The sequence below is a fragment of the Cajanus cajan genome, chromosome 8, assembly GCF_000230855.2.
Source record: "Cajanus cajan strain Asha chromosome 8, NIPB_CcT2T_4, whole genome shotgun sequence".
Taxonomy (NCBI): Eukaryota; Viridiplantae; Streptophyta; class Magnoliopsida; order Fabales; family Fabaceae; genus Cajanus; species Cajanus cajan.
In genome coordinates, this window is record NC_138524.1 from 49,132,452 (window position 1) to 49,154,818 (window position 22,367).

A 22,367-nucleotide genomic window follows, 5' to 3' on the forward strand; every position below is an offset into this window, starting at 1 on the left:
TTCATCCTAGTGGTATTTTGCAAGTGATGTTTTTCAGGCATAATACTTTTTTGCTTTGACAAAACTTCTTGTCATCCATATTTGGGAAGATTAGTGCCTTTTACCCCCGTCCTATACACTAAGGAGAAAGATGCTGCCCTAGCCTTTGGGTGTCGAGAGTCCTTTCATGCACTAAGATTTGTGCTTCCTTTGTCGGCAAAAAATGAGTTGAAGTTATTATTATTTTTTGTGTAAGACTCCTCTTATGTGATGAGAATCTTATGGTTATGCATTTGATCACTTTCTCATCTTTGTGTGTTTTAAGGAAGTTATCTCCTTTTCTGCCTCAGACTCAGACAATGCGTCGTAGATGTTCAGAGTTTTGATTAACTTTACTATCTTCAGTCATGTTTTTTTTTTTCATGGTGATTGATTTTGGAATTTAATGTGTGACATAAGAGAGAAAAGAATAGACGCAAGGGTTTTATGGAAATGACGTATGTTATTGATGAATGTAAAAAAAATAAGCCCTTATTTTGAACTCATGATTGTGGGCGAAGGTCATGAGTTGAGCATGTACTTAAAGTAATTTTTTTTAAGAGAGAACCCTCAACAGCTTTTCAATAGACCATTCCCAAATTACTACTTATCATGGTCGTTCGTTGATGTCTAGTGTGTTGGCCTCAAACTTGAGCCGCCCACTGTCGATAAGCTCTTGTACACGAAGCTTCAAGGCCTTGCAATTTTCAATAGAATGCCCTGCTGCCCCGGCGTGATAATCGCAAGTTTCCTCAGGCCTATACGGGGTAAGGCAGTTGTTGCTTTCTTTGGGGTGGGGCTTTTACCAACATCGAGGCCTCCAAAAGTTGAGGAAACAAGTCTGCATAACTCATAGGAATTTCGTGAAAAGTCCTTTGTACTTTTGAGACTATTTTAAGCTTCCGAGGAAAAACGAGGAGGGTGGTAACACCCTTTCTTTTTCTCCCGTAGATCCCTTTTGATTGAATATCGTCGGACCGTGGGGTTTTTTTTGATTTCAGCAGCTTCTTTACCGTCAAAATTGTGTGTTTCGACAGCTCTCAATCTTTCTTCTAGAGTATTCAAACATCCTCTAGTATGGTCGATGTCGTGTTGCATTCTGGTCATGGCATCGATCATCTTAGTCATTTGTTGTTTGAGCTGTATGAACTCCATAAAAAGTACACGACTTCCTTCTTGTAGAGCTTCCATGACTCTTCCCCCTTGAGCTTCGTGAGTATGGAGTGTTTAGGAGACACCTTCGAGTGACAATGAATAGTTTTCTATTAAACTATTTGGATGTAAATGCATGAAAGGAAATTCCTAACAAAGATTCGATGGCTCATCTTTGTCGCAAGGTGAGTTATCGGTGTTCCTCTTCATAATATTTTATGATGTGACAGAGGTCACACTGATTTCTTGTCTTTGATACAAATCCCCTTGTGATCCTAAATATATGATATGCATGTTCCCTTTTTTTTTTTCTTTTTTTTCTTCAAAGAAGGATATGTTCTAACTGAATTAATGCAGAATGTAGAGAAAGTTGAAAATGATAAATATCAGTCTCATTGATTTGTTTATCTGTGAATGCTTAAATAGATTTTGACAGCATTAAGCGGGAATCTATATTAGATTCTAAGAAGATTTACTTCAACAAACATATCAAAGCAAGGGCCCAACCATAGAATCTATACACTGATTTGGGCTTTTCTTTAAAGTGCAGATACTGTCGTATATTAAAGCATTCACTTTTCTTAACTTTCTATACGTACTGCAACCTAATCCTCCTTACCTAATAAAATAAAATGCATGAAATTAATGAGCTAATCTAGAATGCGTATCAAATTTTTTTTTTTAAAAAAAAAGAAACTACCTATATGATGTTAATGGAATGATGACCTAAGAATGTACAAAGGGGTTAAAATTTTTATTATTGTTTTTTTAATTTCTTTATTATCTATTTGCTTATTTTAAAATTCCAATCCACTCTTATTAGAATAAATAATACAAACAAATGCACACACACATGCTCAATCAACATATACCCATGAACAATCGTATTCAAATCCTTGGTCTGTGATCCCTGTAAGAAAAGTGCATTGTATAAGACGGTTCTAATCTCACTGGTTCTCAAGGCTCCCAAGGTGCCCCCATTATAGGGACCCAGTATCTCTGTCACCGTCACTTGGTAAACTCTAAGGTCTGTCGCAGTATTTCGGGCTAGAGTAATCAGTTATCACCTTGAGTGTGATTTCTGACAAGGCTCGCAGGCTCCAAGGCCAAACTTGGGTCGGTCGTACGTCAACCACTCCCTATGTTTAATACCTTCATGCCCCCGAGTGTAAGGGGACTGTTGTGTGCAAAGGTTTTTGTATAATTTTTTATTCAAATAGATGCAGAATTTAAACAGGCAAACAGATATTAAAGCCAAACAAATAAAGCAAACAAAGTAAAGGAGAAAAATATTTAAATTATTATTTTTGTTTTATTAACTTCATCAATTAAATGGGTCTGACCCTCTTTAAACTTTCCCAGTGGAGTTGTCATCTGTCGCAACCCGAAAATTTTCGATCTCGTAACCTATGGTTTAGACATCCTTTTGAAAATCTCATCAATTAAGGAATGTCCGGACACCAGACTAATCCTTAATTAATGGTTTTGAAAAATGAGTTCATGGAGTCGCCACCAATGTTTTACTCAAAACATTGGAAAAAGAAAAAGTTTTTAAAAATCCAATTATGGCCTTGATAACCAGAATTGGGTTCGGGAGTCGATTACGTGTAGAGAAGGTATTAAGCACCCCTACAACGCCCTTAATCAGAACCCTTATGATAAAGTAAGCATAGTAAGAATTAATAATTTAAATATTTAATCCCCTTTATTAATATTTATTTACATGCTATAAATTTAAATTACAAATTGACTATAAAATGTCTACACGATTGCTTTTATTATAACAATGTTTATAAAAGATAAGAAATAAAAGGGAGAGAAGAAGATTGGCTAAAATACCTCTTGAACTCTATTGAATCTTCAAATATGGAGATTTAGGTGCTTTGTGGCAACCTTTCACACTACAATAAGCCTCACAAAACTCAAGAAATACAATAGGAGAGAAAGAGAGAGAAATTTTGAGCTCTAAGGAGTCTTGGACGAAATTTTGTGGCCATGAGAATTGTGCTCGAGCTATCTATTTTTAGACATCAAAAAGTTGCCATAACGGCCCATTCCAAAATTGGAACGGCCCGTTCTTGATTCGACCGTTCTATGTTAATTTTGTAACCGGAACGACCCGTTCTGAAACTAGAACGGCCTGTTCAATAGATGAGATTAACACATAATTGACAAGGCTGGAATGATCGTTCCAAACAAGGGTTTTTAGGCCTTTTTAATAACTTGGAACGGGTCGTTCCAGTTAAGGTTTTAACCCCTTTTTTAGGAGCTTGGAACTGCCCTTTCCAGTTTGGGAACGACCCGTTCTAGTCTAGGAACGACCCGTTCCAAACTAGGATTTTAGGTCTTTTTAGGAACTTGGAACAGTCCGTTCCAAATTGGGAACGGCCCGTTCCAATTTTGCAACAGGTCGTTCCAGGTTACTAAAACCAGCTTGTTTGGGCTTTTAGGCCTCCTGATGTTTTGTCCTGTTATTTCCGTGCTTGGGAGCTCCATTTCTTTGATGATAGACGTCCATTTCATAGCTTTTGTTGGTCCGGACGAAATTGGGTGTCTACACTCCTATCATAAGAAAAGACATTGAAGATAGACGAAACAAACTTATGAGCTAGACTCAAAGTGTTGCAATGGTCATCTTTTCCAAAACTACTATATAAAAAGATTCAAAGCTGAAAAATACAAGAGACAATATAGATAAGAGATATACAAGAAAAACACACTTTGTAAATGATACTTGTGTATAAACTTCATTTTTTCTTATACAAAGTTTATTGCACTATATTGCTTATATAACATCTAAGTGAGAGGAAACAACATCTTCGTAACTTTTATAATCATTGTTATATGGTTAAACCTAGAGAGACTTATTTGTAAAACAATATTAGGTTAAGCTTGGAGAGGCTTATTTATAAAACAATACTTGGTTGAGCTTGGAGAGACTTGTATGAAAAAAATACTTGTTTTTTAAGCTTGGTGAGGCTTTTTGTGAAAGAAAAAAAAACACTTGGGTCGTGTTTGAAGATGTAAGTCAAAGAATACTTAGCATTAAGCTAAAAGTGACTTGTTGAAAAAATACTTGTATCTTTCTTTACAGATAGTGAAATTCAGTCTGGTTAAATTGAAAACTAGAAGTAGTCTCAATAGTTAAGATAAACTAATATAAAAATACTCAATATTCCATTTGACTTCTCTTCGCACTCCATCTGACTAGCGTTTATCTTTTCTCCACATGGATCCCTTTTCTAGTGTTTATCTTTTCTCCAAGAGTAAGTCTACTCAATAACTTATGTTCTACATCAAATTTTAAGAATCCAACCATTAAAATAAAATTTGTTAATGTATATATTAAGTATGAAAATTTAAAAAAAAATGAAAATCATATGATACTTCATTTTATAGATTTAAATCAATGTATAAAATATATTTATTATTATCCTTCAATTTGAATTAATAAAATGAAGCATCATATGATTTTCAAATTTTTTAAGAATTTGCAGAATTGATCTATGCACTAAAAGCTATTAATTTAATAGTTGGATCATTAAAATTTGACGTAAAGCATGAGTTATTGAGTGGAGTAAGTCTTATAGACTTACTCTTGGAATAAATATAGTGAACTTAGTCTTTAAGTAAGTGGATCCCTCTTCATATATATATATATATATATATATATATATATATATATATATATATATATATATATATATATATATATGAGGGATGTTATAATTATACCGGTGTAACTTTTACTAAGTATTACACCACTCAATAACTTTATATTAAATGTGAATTTTGTAAATCCAATCATTAGATTGAAAATTCTTTACTCTTAGATCATATATACAAAATTTTATATTAATCCAAGATGATTTGACACTTTATTTTTATAAAACAAAATAGACGTAATATATTCATTTCAAAATACATTAAAATATGAACACTTTGATTACCTTCAAGTTGTTTCTCAATTTTAACAAAATTTGATATAAACATATAAAATGATATATGAGGGGGTTATAATTACACCGGTGTAACTTTTACTAAGTATTACACCACTTAATAACTTTATATTAAATGTGAATTTTATAAATCCAATCGTTAGATTGAAAGTTCATATTACTTTATAAGTGTATATCAAATTTTGTTAAAATTGAACAACAATTTGAAGGTAATTAAAGTGTTCATATTTTAGTGTATTTTGAAATGAATATATTACATCTATTTTGTTTTATAAAAATGAAGTGTCAAATCATCTTGGATTAATATAAAATTTTGTATATATGATCTAAGAGTAAAGAACTTTCAATATAACAGTTGGATTTACAAAATTTACATTTAATATAAAGTTATTGAACAGTGTAATACTTAATAACAGTTATACCGGTGTAATTATAACCCCCTACACACACACATATATGTGTGTGTGTGTGTAGGGGGTTATAATTACACCGATGTAACTTTTATTAAGTATTACACCATTCAATAACTTTATATTAAATGTGAATTTTGTAAATCCAACCGTTAGATTGAAAGTTCATATCACTTTATATGTTTATATCAAATTTTGTTAAAATTGATGAACAACTTGAAGGTAATCAAAGTGTTCATATTTTAGTATATTTTGAAATGTATATATTACATCAATTTTGTTTTTATAAAAATGAAGTATCAAATCATCTTGGATTAATATAAAATTTTGTATATATGATCTAAGAGTAAAGAACTTTCAATATAACAGTTAGATTTACAAAATTCACATTTAATATAAAGTTATTTAGCGATGTAATACTTAGTAAAAGTTACATCAGTGTTATTATAACCCTCCTCTCTCTCCCTATATATATATATGTGTGTGTGTGTGTGTGTATGTATGTATCTATGTATCTATGTGTGTATGTATATGTATAGAGAGAGATAGAAAAGAGGGATCAAATTACTTCTAGAATAACTTTTGGTAAAATTGTATATGTTGAATTTTCAACAATCCAACCGTTAAATTAAAAGTTCTTAATGTATAGATCAAACCTACAAATTTATAAAAAATTTGAAAACCATATTATACTTTGTTATATAGATTCAAATGAATGTATAAAATATTTTTATGAATATTGGTCAATTTGAATTAATAAAAAAGAAATATCAAATAATTTTTAAATTTTTTAAAAATTTGTAGACTTGACCTATATATTAAGAATTTTTAAATTAGTAATTGAATAGTTCAAATTCAACATACATAATGAGTTATTAAGTGGAGAAACTTTACCAATAGTTACTCTTGAAGTAATATAATCCCTCTTCATATATATATATATGTATGTATGTATGTATGTATGTATGTATGTATGTATGTGTGTGTGTGTATGTATGTGTGTGTGTGTATAGAGAGAGGGGGAGGGGGGGGGGTAAGATTTACTTAATCCAAGAGTAAGCTTAGTTATACTTACTTAACTTAATAACTCATTTTCTACATTAAATTTTAACGATTAAACTATTAAATTAAAAGTTCTTAATGTATAAATTAAGTTTACAATTTTTTTTAATTGTGAGAACTATTTGATATTCTATTTCTTTAATTCAAAATGATGGATAATTATAAAAATATTTTATATGTTGATTTGAATTAATGAAATGGAATGTCAAATAATAATTATTTTTTTTTTAAATTTGTATGTTTGATATATGCATTAAGGACTTTTAATTTAATAATTAGATTATTGAAATTTGACGTCTAAAATGTGTTATTAAGTGAAATAAGTCTAAGTAGACTTGCTCTTGAAATAAGTAGATCCCTTGTGTGTGGAAAGGATCCACTTGCTCTAAGAATTAGTCTTCGTAAAGTTATTTAACTCAATAGCTCATATTCTACATTAAATATAAATAATTTAATCATTTAATTTAAAATTCTTAATGAATAAATTAAGTTTATAAAATTTTACAAAATTTAAAAATCATTATAGTTAGTCAAATGAACGTACATTTTTAAAAGCATATTATACATAAATTTTAATCTATATAGTGAAGTATCATATATATATATATATATATATATATATATATATATATATATAATTTTATAAAATTGATTAATCCATTAAGGACTCTTAATTCAACCATCATATCATTGAAATTCAATATAAAATAAGAATTATTGAGTAGAATAACTCAACATATTACTAGATAAATTTTGGCTGATGGGGAAAATAATAAAAAATTATATATATTAGAGATAGCTAAACAAACTATTTGAAAATTAAATTAAATTTAATGAAAATAAACTATAAGCAACAATTTCATCTAGTGATTATTTAAGAGGTGAAAAAACTGACTCTGTAATGTCAATCTATATAAACCGACACAAGTGTATTAACATAAACTATTTTAGTGTTAACACCATTTTCGCCACATTATTTGATATAAATCATTTTTTTACATCCATTTTTTTACGTCAGAGACGACTTTTGATCGACTCGACTCGCCAACTTTCTTGTATGTATACTCGTTGAATTATAAAATTTCTTAAAAACAATTTAAATCATTAATCGATTATTAAATCTACTTGCATATAAAGACAATATTAAACAATGGACACTAGTTTTCTTTTTATCAACTATAACTAAATATTCCAAAAACTTTGTTAGACTACATTTTCATATTCTACTGTAGAGCTATTTCTAAAGATCGTTAAATGCCGGCACAAAATGTACTTGGCTGGTTGAGTTGTACTATACAAATGAACACCAAAGGTTCCTTTAAAAATATTTTTCACACATTTCCCACCCTCCATATATTGAGCTAAAGGTTCCTCCCCCACGGGCTTGTGCATACTCAAGGATGGCTTCTCTGGCACAACGTTCCCATGAGGTTGCTATATTCATAAGTGTCCGGGGTTGATTCAAGTGTTGGAGAGAATATATCAGATTTGATTTTGCTATTGTTGATAGATCTCCAAGGCCTTCACTGTCCAAATCAAAACAAAAAAAAAATGGGAACAAGGGATGTGTTAAACTTTAAATAAAAGCAGCAAAAGGAAGATTTGAAATCACACAAGTATAGCAAATAGTTCTCATTTATGACATATTGCTGATGTCAGGGAGGGGAGGAACTTTGTGTAATCACCATTAAACTGCTAAGACATAAATTAACCGTAGTCATGAAAATATGAAAAATACTAATTATATGTAAGTTCTAAATTCTTGTATATGGAACTTAATATTTATAGGATCCAATAGCTTAGTTCTTAACATTGTCTCCTAAAACCCTATCATTCCGGAATAAGACCTGTATGAATATCGACTGTATAACAAATAAAGTATATAACCCATGTAATTTCAAATGTATGGGATAGAACATAGAAGTCAATGCCTAGGCCCAGAGTATTTTGAACAAATGAGACATCATATCAATTAGATTTAGATAATTGAAGCATTTCCAATCAAAGAAATTTATGTAAGGACCATTTTTATCTTTTGGTATCATATATCATCAGGGCATGCGGTTGATTTCTATTTCCTATTTTCTGATACTACTCCATTTGCACATATTCTACAATGTTATTTAGTGCGCCATATTTCCAATGTGCATTTTCTTTTTTCTTTTTTTGGTGTGAACTATTATCCTCCAACATATAGTCAGAAATTAATTTATCTTTTCTAGGCATAGAGATCACCAAAATGTGTTTTACCTTTCCCAACAAAGTCTAATGTGTACACACGGCTAGGGAATCGAACCCTTATTGGTATATTTCTAATGTTGTGAGTGTGACCATACTAGTCTGCAACCTTATAAACACTTCCAGTCCATGTATCAAATGCTGGGACCACTTTCCTAATAAAATATATAATTCTTAACTGCCGGGGACTACTGCTATCTAACTACTAGAGCAAAGGATCACAATCTTAAGTCTGCTGGAGTAATTTGGCCAACAAATTCATGAGTTATAATCTTGTTCATTGACATACTTTCCCAAATGGAAAGTCCAAGTCATTCACCTTTTCTAACCTCAACTACATAAATTTAAAATACACTACCAATTGATGTACAACAACAAAAACATGTTAAGGAACAACTCTTTAAAACATATTTATTGCTAACATTACACCAAATTAAAGGAAACTTTTAATGCCGGAAAAACTTCACATTACTTATTTTTTGCTTATTTGATGTAGTAACCATCTTTAATTTCCAGATAACATTTATAATTATTCCTAAGAACATTTATGACCAACCAAACATTTTAATCATTCTTAGGAATCTTGATTCCTAGGATTTATTATTTCCAAAGAATCATGATTTTCAGGTATGAAAAAAAATTCTTCTACCAAATGCCTCCTAAGATTTAAGGAAATCTTGATCAATTTTTGGTTAAAAAATCTAAGTTGCTAAGGACTATAGCTCTCTAAGTTTTAGAGTGAACTAGTATAAATTTTGGTGTTCTTTTTTCTCTCACTAACTCTTAAATTATTGCACATTTAAGTTGTCAATGCATTGCATAAAGAATTTGAAAATTTGATCTTTAATTGTTGTTTTGCTATTTGTGATCAATTATTGAAATTGGTGATATAAGAATCATGTTTTTAAAGATCCAAGGGACAAAACAATTTTTAAGAAAGATTCAACTCACCCTATCGTGAAAAAGTCATATATTTTAGCAATTCATTAAAGTTCTTTTAAAGATGACTAATCCAAGCAGAATTGCTAAGGGGCTTTATTCATAGACCTCTAATTTTCAATGATGAAATTTAAAAATTCTGGAAAACCATAATGAAGATATTCATCGAGTCTATTGATCTTGTAATATGACATACATTAGTTAAAGGTTCATTCATTCTCATTCATGAGGTTAAAGAAAATTCAATATCTAATGATTGGGAAGAAAGGACTGAGAAAGAAAAAGAAAAAGGCTCAATATGATTAAAAAGCTAAAAACATAATTACATCAACCTTTACTGGAGATGAGTTCCTTAGAATTTCACAATATGGAAGTGCTAAAGAAATGTGGAACATTTTTGAGGTAACTCGTGAAGGAACCTCCAATGTGAAAAAAGCTAGGAAGAACACTATAGTTAGGCAATAAATGATGTTTCAAATGGAAGAAGGAAAACTATTACCGAATTGCAAAAATGTTTTTTCACATATAGTAATCATTTGATTAGTCTCGAAAAAGCCTGAGAAAGAGGAGCTAAATGTGAATTCTCAACTCTTTAAATAGGTCATGACAACCTAAAGTTGCAGTTATAGGTGAGTCAAAAGACTTGACAACTCTTGATTCAACAACGATTTTTGGCAAGCTTCTTGAGTGGGAGATGGAGCTTAAGCTTACTTAACTAGAAAATGGGGGGAAAATTTTCAAGCAAAGAGTTTTTCTCTTAAAAGGAGGAAGAGAGTTCCAACCTTCTTGTAAAAAAATTAGGAAGTTTCTCAACAGGAACAACAAAGAGAAAGCTTCTTCATCTAAAAGAGCAAGCAAGAAGAATGACTCATCAACCCCAAATAGATTTGAGGATTGTTTCTTTAAAAATGGGAATCTTCCAAATAGATTCTTTTTTCAAAAGGGAAATTCCGTTACTGCAAGGCTTAGATGACAGATGACAAAATCATTTTGACTTCTTTTCAACTCAATGTAGTGGATACAGAATGAATAATATTCCATAATTTTGTTCTTATTTAGAGGATATGAATACCTATACAAAATTGCTGTTGTGTTTGGTTGATATGAAAAGGGAAATTCCGTATAATGCAAGGCTTAGGACATATACATATAACTCATTAGAATTATGCTTTTAATTAAACTTCTATTAAATAATTTTCTTATTGCCTCTTCTGACCATTATATATAAATCAAATAATTTCGTAGTTACAATCTTGGCTTGATAACTAGTCAAAATTAGATGAATACTTGAGTGTAAAAGTATAAATAAATCTCTAACCTGACTTCCGACAGCATTTCTAAAATAACAGGCGGGGAAAATGGATAACTTGTGGGAACAAGCAACCATAAAGGTTTGATTATTGACTGCATGACCAATATAAACAGTCAATAAAACAAATGACCAAAAATCAATATGCATAGTTCAAAACAGAATATAAAATTTTTCACCTTTTTATCAGAAGAAAGATGTAGGTTCTGATTGACAGTTACTGCATTGAAAACGAATTTTATAACCAATCCTTCACCATGTTCTGCAGCTCCTCCAGCTGCACTTAGAATGCTGTCTTTTTCACCAATAACTATCTCACTGTCTATCAATAGATTGTTTATGTCCCTTATTTCTTGTAAAAGAGAACAATTTTCCTGCCAGTTACCAATGCTAAGGTTATATCAAGGAGGCCAATTTAGAAACAAGCAAACTTATATTACCTATAATGGAAAGCTGCATTCGTATATTTTTCAATTATCTAGTAATGGCTAGAAATGAAAAGGACAAAGTGATTCATCAAGAAACAATCTCATTACATGAGCTCACCTTTCCAACAATAATGACACGAAGAATGATGCCACTCGATTTGGGGGAGCATTAAAAACATGCAAGGAAACTTTGGTGAGAATTGACACCACTCGATGCATATGGTAAGTTCTCAGGAAACTGACTTGACCTACGGTAAATTTACCATATGGCATTCCCGACATCAAAAGCTTTTATCCTTGATGTTCATCAAAAAGGATTTAGAAATATGACCATAAACTTAAATCTATTGTTGATATAATTAATGGTATGATTGTGAAACCTTTTTAGCATATGAATTCTTTTTCTCTTTTTCTAAATAGATCGATTTTAAGTCACGGGAAAAAATTACTAAGAGAAAGAATGATACGGTATCAAAATTAACATATGTAAAAAGCAGAAAACAACAAAGACGAAGAGGAACAAAATGTTAAAAGGTCATGTTCTGTATACTAGATATAAGCCAAAAACATAATCTTATCCAAAATATGAATTCTTATAGCAGAAATGAAGAAACTGTTAACTTTAGTACATTATATGAATCTGCAGATTTAATTGAATAAATTAATTAATGATATATTCATTATTAGATTGCATTTGTGAAAACAAAATTAGAACGAAGATATATTACCACAATTTCAGGCTTCTTTATTTTAGATGCGACTGAAGTCATGTCAGGTTTCTCAGCATCAGTCAACTGGTTGAAACTGTCACATGAACTGGCACAAATTCTAGAAGTTTCAAAGGCAGTCATTTCATTCATGCTGTGAGACCTTTTCCTTCCAACTGGAGCAAAATCATTACAAGTCATGTATCTAGCTTGTGAAAATGAATGAATATCTGATTGTGGGACGAGTCTTGGTTTTAGTTGTTGAACCATCGTTGGTGGACCAGATATGAATTCTGAAGTTGGTATCTGATCATTCAAATAGACTAGTTCTTTAATATCACCAACTGAATTCTTCAACGCTTCAGGTGATATGGAGGTTAACTGAAAACATTTGTCCACAATAATAAGCCAACCACTTTTATGATTCAATGAAAAATAAATAAGAAGCATGCACATAGTAAGTTTTTAGGCCAACCACTTTAAGAAAGCTTTGCATTGCAGCACTTGGCTCATCAGAGTTGATTGTAGGTTTATGAGAAAATTCTTCATGATTATTGTAGTTTTCTCTCATGTTTGAAGCTGGAATCCCCCGAGTGTTGACACCAACTTCAGTTGCTTTTTGAGCACATTGTTGTGTTTGCTGTTGTACAGCATTGCCAGGGCCTGAGATTGACAAAAAAAATGTAAAGAATGTTTGCTAGTAAACTCCGATAGAGAACATGGAAAAGGAAGTATAAAATGTACAACACTGAGTGAATTGATAGATTTCAAGGAAATTATACCTTTTTTGATAACCAGTTGATTTACATCCTGTTGTGAATTGCTGTATTGTTTTGCCGCTTGCTGCTCTTGTAAACGAATCTTATTTTGCTGAGAATCATCCTTCATTATATGATAGTTCTGAGTTCCCAATGCATGTGATGATGTTTGTGCTCCAAGTAATTCCATTTGAGAAATACTAGGATGTGTTGGACCAAACTGTTGCCTGGATTGCACATCAGATGAATGTGGTTGTCCTTGATGATGTGAAGAAACATTCTTTGGGGGAAAATTAAATAGTATAATCTTTTCTGCTTGATCTAGTTTCTTCTTGAATTCAATGGTAATCTGGCTTTTACTCACTCTCAAGAGATCAAAAATGCATTCTAAATTTTTCTTATTTGTTCTAGTATTTTCCAAAATAAATGGGTTTGGTGCTCGAGGAGAAGACATAAGCTGGAGAAATTTAATATAAATAGAAAAGATTAGTAGTAGCAAGAAAGACAATGTGCAAAATCACTGTTTTTTTGAATCATAATTTGCTTGAATCGATCACCAACCGTTTCAAGTTTTTTATTCATAATTTGGTATACGGCAGTAAGTTTAGGCAAATATGTGCTTTTAATCCTCTGAACCTGCAATTAGAAAGCGTCACAATAATCGTAGTTGGAATTTCAAGTTCATTTTATTACTATCTACAGGAATAGATAAATTGCTACTGCTGATTAATTATAGAAAATCAATGAATATAACAATACAAATAGTAAAAGAGAAGTGCACACAAACACAGCATAGACCAACGAAGTGACAAAATTATCAAGAGTAAATGAGAAGTTCACGCCTAATGTATTAGAGTAGGTATTAATGTTCTGTTCTTACCATAAAAACTTGACGACAATTTTTTACATTTATATTTGGTTGAAATGAATAAAATCAACTTACTACTGTTAAGACTTTTAATCTGCTTAATAATTTTGGCAGCATGTGAATGAACTTCTCTTTTATATATTCCAAAAATAACAATACATGACACGTAACCAAGTCTTATCACAATACATCGAGGGAAGTGTTCAATATAGCACATTCAACACATGTGAATATTAGTTTTAGCACATGTTAATATGATAATATCTGTATGATTTGATTTTACAATCAGCATTCATTAGGGATATCACTGTACAATTACTATTATCAGCATAAATATACATTTGTGTGATTAACAGTCGACAAATAATTAGGTCACCTAATTAAAATAACTTAAACAAAAGGAACATTTGAACATTGGTTTTAGCATAGGATAACCAATATACAGTTATACAAAATGTAGATCCTTTCCAGTCCACTTTAGTAAAATTTCACAAATTAGATTTCAGAGATTTGAAAAGGCAAACAACGGAAGGAAGAAGAAAAAGAAAGTCTAGAGAAACAGCTTTCGTTATTACCTTTTCATAAACCTGCTCCTTCCATTCTATATTTTCAGATTTTCCAGCTTCTAGAAATAGATAGGTAAACGTAAACAATCAGTAAACTGAAAAAATTAAAACAAGCCTATAAAATAAGCTGTTACCTTAAAGCTGAGAAAACACTACAGGGATTTAAATATCATTAAATATGCAATATAAAATAGTTAATAAATAGGGTGGGAACTAAATGATCTAACTAAAAATACATCAAGGGAAAACCAAACATGAATATTATGACCTCCTAGTTTCTTCTTTACCAGTCCTTAATTAGTTACAAACTGTCCTATTCAGCTGAAACTGTTACGTTAAGTTTAAAATCCTCAAACATATTTTAAAAGATAAAGCTATTTTTCAGATACATTCTTTCCTTTGTTTCAGACCTGTTTATATTATTGAAATTTCCATTAATGAGACTTGAGATTTCAGTACCTAATAACTTTAAAAATAAGATATGGAATTTTAATTATGGAATGATGGAGAAATTTTTAATATGAAACTCCAAAAAACTGCAGGAATCTCTAAATTAATGTTTACAATTGATAAAGAATGTTTTAAGTTAAAGATGCTTATCCCATATCAGTACCTTGAGCAGAAGAGATTCCCCCTGGGCCAGTAGAGTTTGAGATAATAGGTTCGGATTCAGGAGTCTTTAGCTGTGAACATATTGCTTCTATCTTTCCAGTTAACCAATTAAAGTACTCAACCTGTAAATAGATGTAGAGATATTAGAACCTAAAACTCAATGAATAAAAAATTACAACGTAATCATGATAAACAAGATCATGCTTCAAATCGAGTGCTTTAGGTAATGGAGTTAAAAAGTGGAACAACAATAGTACGAAAATGATAGGAAAATTAATGATGTCACACACAGGAAACAAGCTGGGTGATTAAATTGAAAGAAGGCATTGGAGGATATTTGTAACCTCAAGTACTGACCAGTGACCACACTCAAAGGAAAGATTTGTTGTACTGCTATATGACCAACTATATACTATGGTAATAACTGTTGAGCTTTAAAGGGACAAGAGAAAAAAGTTGTGGTAAAAATGAGTATGTTAAGATGAAAGTGTGAGCACACAAGAAATGACAAACTGTAAAATGATTGCATACAAGAAGATATCAGTGTGACACTTGTTGGGGAAAAAATGATAATAAAAAATCAATTAAGGTGTTTTGGATATGTGCAAAGGTGGTCAATGGAGGCACTGGTGAGGAGAGCATTTGCATGGTTTTTAGACTTTTGAAAGGTATAAAGGAAGAGCAAAATCGACACGGGAAGAAATTATTAAGAGAGATTTTATGGTGAATAATATCCCCGGAATTGGGTTTTGACCAATCTCAATGGTGTAGTGTAATCCATGTAGCCAACAATCTCACCCAATGGGATCAGGCTATTGTTTATGTTTTGTTGTTCAAAAGTGGGGCAATGATGAAGGAAAAAGAAAAATAAACCAAAGTAATTTCATTTCAAAGTTCAAATCAAGCAAACAATATAAGTCAGTTTAAAAACTCAAACAATATGTACTTACAAAATCAAATCTCAGAGATGAAAATCAACAAGATAAGAGAATCATAACATTATTCACACAATCTCATATTAGATACCTGAGTTTTGGCAGTAGCATTCAGTTTCGCCTCATATCTTTCCAGATGTTGAAAAAGACCAGATAAGAGGCTCTCATCTTTCCATTGACTTTTTTTGATTATTAAATTCATGCTGCATTTCGTATTACATTCATATGGATGATAGACCATGTCCATGTCAGCTCAGAGAACTTGATAGAAGTTACAAATATACAAGTTAAGAGAAGAGTGTGAAGAAAATTATTTCATCTCTGTTCTTTTTCCCTAATAATAAGAGATACATTATACAAATACAAAAAAAGGAAAAAAATTAAATAAGCCCTTTCAAGAATTAACTAGGAATCCCAAAATTATAGGAACAATAATAAAATAAAATAAAATGGTTGGCTGGAACTCTTCCAATTATGAGATGTTGTAAATTAGATTCTTCACTGTATCAAAGGTACTCCTAGAAAGGGACTACTTTTCAGAAAAAATGAAAAACAAAAGTATAGAATGTTTTGTAGATGTTGATTGACAAGGCTCAGTTGAAGATTCAAGGTCTACCACAGGGTACTGCAAAATCATAGGGAAGCATTATAATTTACTTGATGAAAAGCCTAGTGATCAAAAAGTTGTTAAGAAAATCTTGGTTTGTTTTTTGGGGAGGTTTGAATCCAAAATCTCCTCTCTCTAAGAAAATAAAGATTTTTCTTAAATAACAATTGTAAAGCTTGTGAACGCTTTGCAAACCACTGAATAAAGAAGATGTTTAAGAATGAAAGAAGATATTGAAGGTACTTTTGTTACACATGCAAGAGGCAAAAAATAGGAAGAAGGCAACAAAGAAAAAAATTGAAAAACAAAGTTTCCACCTTGCCAAAGAACATGATTGAGATCAAAACTTGAAGTGATTAAGAAAAATCCCAAAAAGGAGTGTTGACAGTTGAGATTTTTTTATTGTCATAATTATATAATTTAAAGTCTGTAGTTTTTTATTTTGCTAGTAAGTTTGATTAAAAGTTACTTATGTTAGGAAGAACAAACTACAACTATAGGAAAATGATGTCTCCATGTTAACTTGGTTATAATTTACTATTTGTTTTACCCAATCAGAGGTTAATTAGTTTTATCATTTAAACATTTGTTGAGGTTAATTAGTTTTATCATTTAAACATTTGTTGTAACACTTTCAATATGTTCAAAATCGAGTTTATAACCAAAATATATCATATTAGGTGTTGATCCTTTTTGTGCGAGAAGTTGCAGATTTTATAATCTTAACCTGTTGTACATGTTCTTAGTCATTCACCTCTCTTTTAGACGTAAATAATACTACCGCACTGCCAATTAAGTCACCCATCCCCTCTTTCTTCTTGATCAGTGTCTTTCACATTCACTAGTACAATTCTAACACCACTTCAAAATGTTCACCCTGTACAAAATCATTCAAAATCAGGTATTATTCAAAGACGTATCCACCCAACCCTTCTCCTTGCCCACATGGAACCAAAAACATCAAAACAGAATCTAACTTCAAAATCCTGTATTATTCAAAAACGTTTCAAGAGAAATATGGTTTGCAGGTTTAACAAGGCCATTTATGGCCTCAAGCAAGCCCTTCGGGCCTGGTTTTACAGGTTAAAGTCCACCTTACTGCAGTTCCATTTCAAGGCTAGAAAATGTGACCTCATTGTTTATTTACTCCGACTCTAACCCTCTCTGTGTTATTCTATGTTAATGACATCATTGTTATAGGGACTAGCATTTACATCTGTCTTAGCCTAAGGACTCATTGCTTCTTGCAGGCCTTCTATTTATTAACAGGTCATTAGCATTGACTTAATAGTACTGCTATCCAAACTAAATCATTTTCATCTAAGTCTTCGAGATGAATTTGTTATGAAAGGTACCGGTTTCTTAAAGTCCTAATCAGAAACTGAATCAGGAAGATTGAAATGATGCTACAAATAAAGACTAGGTATAAAAGTTTTGCAAGATTCCTGAAGGAACAGAACTCATGTTTCAGACAATAAACATAAGGCAGACTCATGTTTGGTTTATTGGAATCAAGCACATACACACCGTCAACATACTGACTCAAAGCAACATATTTATATACAAATTAAGTGCCAGATTAGCAATGATTTTTTATATAAAAGAAGAAAAAAAAAAAAAAAAAGATACAACCGAGCTGAATCAGACTCAAGTGTATTAACCATCCAACACAACAATTCCAACTGCATGCTAGGACTCCCAAGGACAACCAAGAATTTTTAACCACAATCTCATACAAGCACAAATTGAGTTTGGATATGCTCGTGTTCCTTTTGATAAGATTTCAGCATTTCAACACGATATTGAGATTTGGGATGACATGACACGAGAAAGGGCTAAAATAATTGAAAAGAACATCACAATATACTTCTTATTCTCACCAGTCCTTAACAATTTGTTTACGATACTCTGGCGTTTTCCACCTGGTGGTCTCAAGGTTTCTCTGTTGTTCAGTAGGTTTCATTTTGTTTGCATCCATTCCGCAAGCAAAAGTACTCTACATTTACTAAAAAGTCATAAAATGTATGAGAAAATAAAAATTGGGAGAGTATTAATTCATTTTATTGTGTGAATCTCCAGTATGTTCTACAACAATCTTAATTTTTGTATGTTTATTTGAAGACAAAAAATGACATTGAAATTGAGATTAGTGAACTACAACATAATGTTCACTATTCTCTACAAACTTATCATTCAAATTTGAAATTGAACCAAGTCAATCTTTCTTGAAGGTTGGGTAATATTACACAACCAAAAAAGGTACCCTCCAAAACCACCAAAATCATGGCTAAACCAATCCAATCCAAGACTCACACATACCTACATCAAGAAAACTTCTTGGTCACGTTCATATAAATGCAAATACCCCATAAAATGAAAATCACACCAAGATTTCATAACCACATTTCAATTTTATTATAACCACACCAATATACCCATGATCACGAAAGACATTCACTAATAAACAAGGTTTTAAAGAATAGTCCACGACTGCAATTTCTGCCACAACATCAAGGTTTTCTGTTATTTTTCATAATATCAACAAAGGTGACGAAACAAGAACTGTAATTTAAAACCTTGCTTATAAACATGGTCAATGATCATCATCATCACCTAGTAAAGTCGTTACACAAAAATCAAATAAAAAATCATGCTTTTGTTAAGTGATGATGCACATGAGAAGGTAGTCGATAGAACAGTGAAAAGAGAGAATTACTAACATAATGATGAGTGTTTGTGTTACGTCTCTCTCGTATGCAACCGCTAGTTCGCTGTGGCGCAAAGAGTATTACTAACATAATATAATAATGATGACTTGACAATTGACATGGTCACGTTTTTTTTCTTCTTCTTTTTTCTTAAAACCCTACTGAGATAACAAATAAAAGTTTTGTAGGATTATCGTTCCATTTTGACGTTCTTTATACGTAAATTAGAAAAAGGATATACCGAAGAAGACTGCCTTTTTATTTTTATTTTTTTTAAGAAAACCAGCGTATATTTAGGTAATTTTTAAACTGTTTGTATTTATCAATTTATTATTTTATTCTTTATTTTTAAATTAAATTATAATATTTAAAAAACTATCAATAAATATATGTTATCAAGTTTTTGTATAATTCAAATTTAATAATTTTTTTTATAATATAAATTTAATTGATTCAACCATTAATTATGTAATATTATATTTAAGATAATGTATATCAAATTTCATATGAATTGAATTTTTTTAAATATATTATGCAAAAATGGGTATTTAAACATATTTTAAATATCATATTATACATTAAAATAAAGCAATGTGAAAAACTACTAAATAATTTTGGAATCATATAAAATTTGATATACATGATCTGAAGTATAATATTACATTATTTAACTGTTGGATTGATTAAATTTGTATCATACAAAAAAAATTATCAATTATAATAATTACCATTGATATGTTGTAATATAAATTAATTAAGGAAATTATGATTGATATATATTTTAGGTATGTTATAAGTATCAATTTTAAATGAAATTATGTTGAATCAAAATTGTAATATTAAATTTTAAATAGAGTGCGACTCCATGTCGTAGTTTCAAATTGATTTATATGCATACTTATCACTCCCACTCCCTCTTCCACACACAAAACAACACACAACAAGCAAAAGTTTTTTTTTTATTTTTTGTATATTGATGAATAGAAATAAATAAAGAAAACTACATGAAATTTAAATCAACTTCATGCAAAATGAAATTTGGAGAACCCTTCCATTTAACAAACGTGAAACTAAATTTGACTCCCCATCCAGCTAACCCATGAGCAACAACATTGCTCTATATAGGAATACTTTCGCAATACATTTGTTAATCACGAGCCAAGAATTCTATAATATTGGCAATAATATTTGCATGTTTATGCTGTGAACAATCATATTGCATGTATTTATGAATGATAGAGATGATAGTTATACAATTTGACTCACAAAGAAGAAATTTAAACCCTTATTCCCAACATAAACGCAATCTTGCCTCCAAAGCAAGAAGTTCTACAAATAAGGGGTCTCCTCCTTCAAACAAGTTCAAAAATTCTCTTTTCTATCTACCAATAGCATCCCTCACCACTCGACCAATCCCCATCACTCAAGAATTCTCTAGCCAACTTCCATCAACATTCAACTTTACAAAGGAATAATCTAGTGGGCTCCATTTTTCACGTTGCCACCAAAGAGATATATCTCAAATAGAGTACATTATGATGGAATCATGCCAAGGAGGTCAAGAGGTGACACCTTGAAGGACCCAAGAGGAATGGGTTAGATATGAAGATTTGGGTTAGTGTAGAGCATAGTGGGCCCGGTGGGTTTGGAGGGCCCAAGTTGCTCATCATATGGGCCACACTGAGATTTCTATTTTTTCCTTTATTTGTATAAATAATATTAGTATAGGTTTCACATATTTTGATCTTGTATTTTGGATCACATAGATTAGGATTTTTAGGCCATAGACTTATTGGGCCTATTTTTGGGCTTAATGGACCTTGGGTATTTTGGTACCCAATATTGGGCTCATTTTGCTTCTTTTATTATTTCCTATTATTTGTATTTGATTGGCCATTGTATTTAGGCCTTTAGATTAGGAAATTTGAAGGAATACTAAAATAGGTAAGAGATGATAAATTTAGGTTTCATTTAGAAGCCATTTGAGTTGAATTTGGGTCACATGTTTTAAGCCAAGGGTGACTGAACATGTGCACACCCAAATCAATGCCAAATGCTTTGCTAAATGTCATTTAGATGCAACTTGGATCCATAATTCACGGACATGCACATGGTGGCTAAAAATTTGAATTCAAATTCTAGGCGCCAATTGGATGGCTTGTGAATTGGCGCCAAGGGTGCTTGCGTCTGTGCCTATTTAAAGCTTGTTTCCTTCACTCTTCTATTCACTTTTGCATATATGAGAATTCTGAGTTTTCTTCAGCCAATTCTCTCCCAAAAGTCACCGAGAGTTCACTAGCTTAGCATTAGGAATCCAAAGCTTTCTAATCCTAAACCGTACGTGCGCACTCCTTTGTGGATCTTGCTTGAGTGCTTCCTTCCTTAGCCTAGGATCACTCATAGTGTCATCAATTCTAGAAATTCCAGTCCGGATTAAAGCCTCAAGGAAGAAGATCGTGTCATTGGAGTAAGGAAAAGGAAGATCATCCATTGCTTCTCTTACCTCACTCCATCATTTTTGATATCTAGAGCAAGGTTTCATTCCTTGAGGTTAGGTGATTCTTTTCACCGATTGAATTGTTTGTTCTTGTGTTCTTGATTGTCACATTTGAGTTTCTTTGTTTGGATCTAAATTTTTGAAAAGTTTTTGATAGATCCAAGAGGTTTGATTTCATTTTGTTCAATCCGGCAATCACCTTGTGTCTAGGACTCTACTTGTGCCAAATTTGAATTTTTTTGAGTCTTCTTCTATTTGTTTCTTTTGCTTCGGTCATTTGATTCCAATTGCATGTGATTTTTGAACTTTTGAATCATTTAAAGTTGTCTAGAGTCATGTATAATCCTTATAATGTCAAGAAAATTCAAGATATGCTTAGTTAATCTAGCTTTGCATATTGTTTGTGTGATTTGAATTTTGGCCAAGATTTGTGTTCTTCTTTGGTGCTTTGGTGCTTTTTATTTACATATTTGAGTTCATATCCATTTGTAGATCATTGATGGATTCTTAGAGTTAGGTTTCCATTATGTATTTTTGGGTTTCAAATTCAAATCTGCCTCCAAAAATCTAATCAATTCTAGTGTTCTTACAAGT

The 22,367-nt window shown here is 31.3% G+C and overlaps 1 protein-coding gene across 4 annotated transcripts; it reads right to left on the reverse strand.

Moving 5' to 3' along the window:
- Positions 1–7,403: 7,403 nt before the first annotated feature.
- On the reverse strand, positions 7,404–19,460 carry LOC109793128 (mediator of RNA polymerase II transcription subunit 15a). Of its 4 annotated transcripts, none has more exons than XM_083062595.1 (12): positions 19,289–19,455; positions 18,449–18,564; positions 16,053–16,164; positions 15,028–15,148; positions 14,424–14,473; positions 13,542–13,616; positions 13,005–13,437; positions 12,698–12,885; positions 12,244–12,603; positions 11,267–11,461; positions 11,097–11,182; positions 7,404–8,127 (listed from the first exon to the last, which is right to left on the reverse strand). In XM_083062595.1, exons 1-12 carry the CDS (start codon positions 19,364–19,366, stop codon positions 7,920–7,922), a joined length of 2,022 nt encoding a protein of 673 aa, XP_082918721.1. In that variant the 5' UTR covers positions 19,367–19,455; the 3' UTR covers positions 7,404–7,919. The 4 variants fall into 4 exon arrangements, 3 of the variants coding, with proteins under 3 accessions (XP_082918721.1, XP_020208186.3, XP_082918722.1); XM_020352597.3 differs by having other exon boundaries at positions 18,449–18,573; XR_014428662.1 differs by lacking the exons at positions 7,404–8,127; positions 11,097–11,182 and adding an exon at positions 11,634–11,763 and having other exon boundaries at positions 11,340–11,461; positions 19,289–19,460.
- Between the last annotated feature and the right edge of the window lie 2,907 nt (positions 19,461–22,367).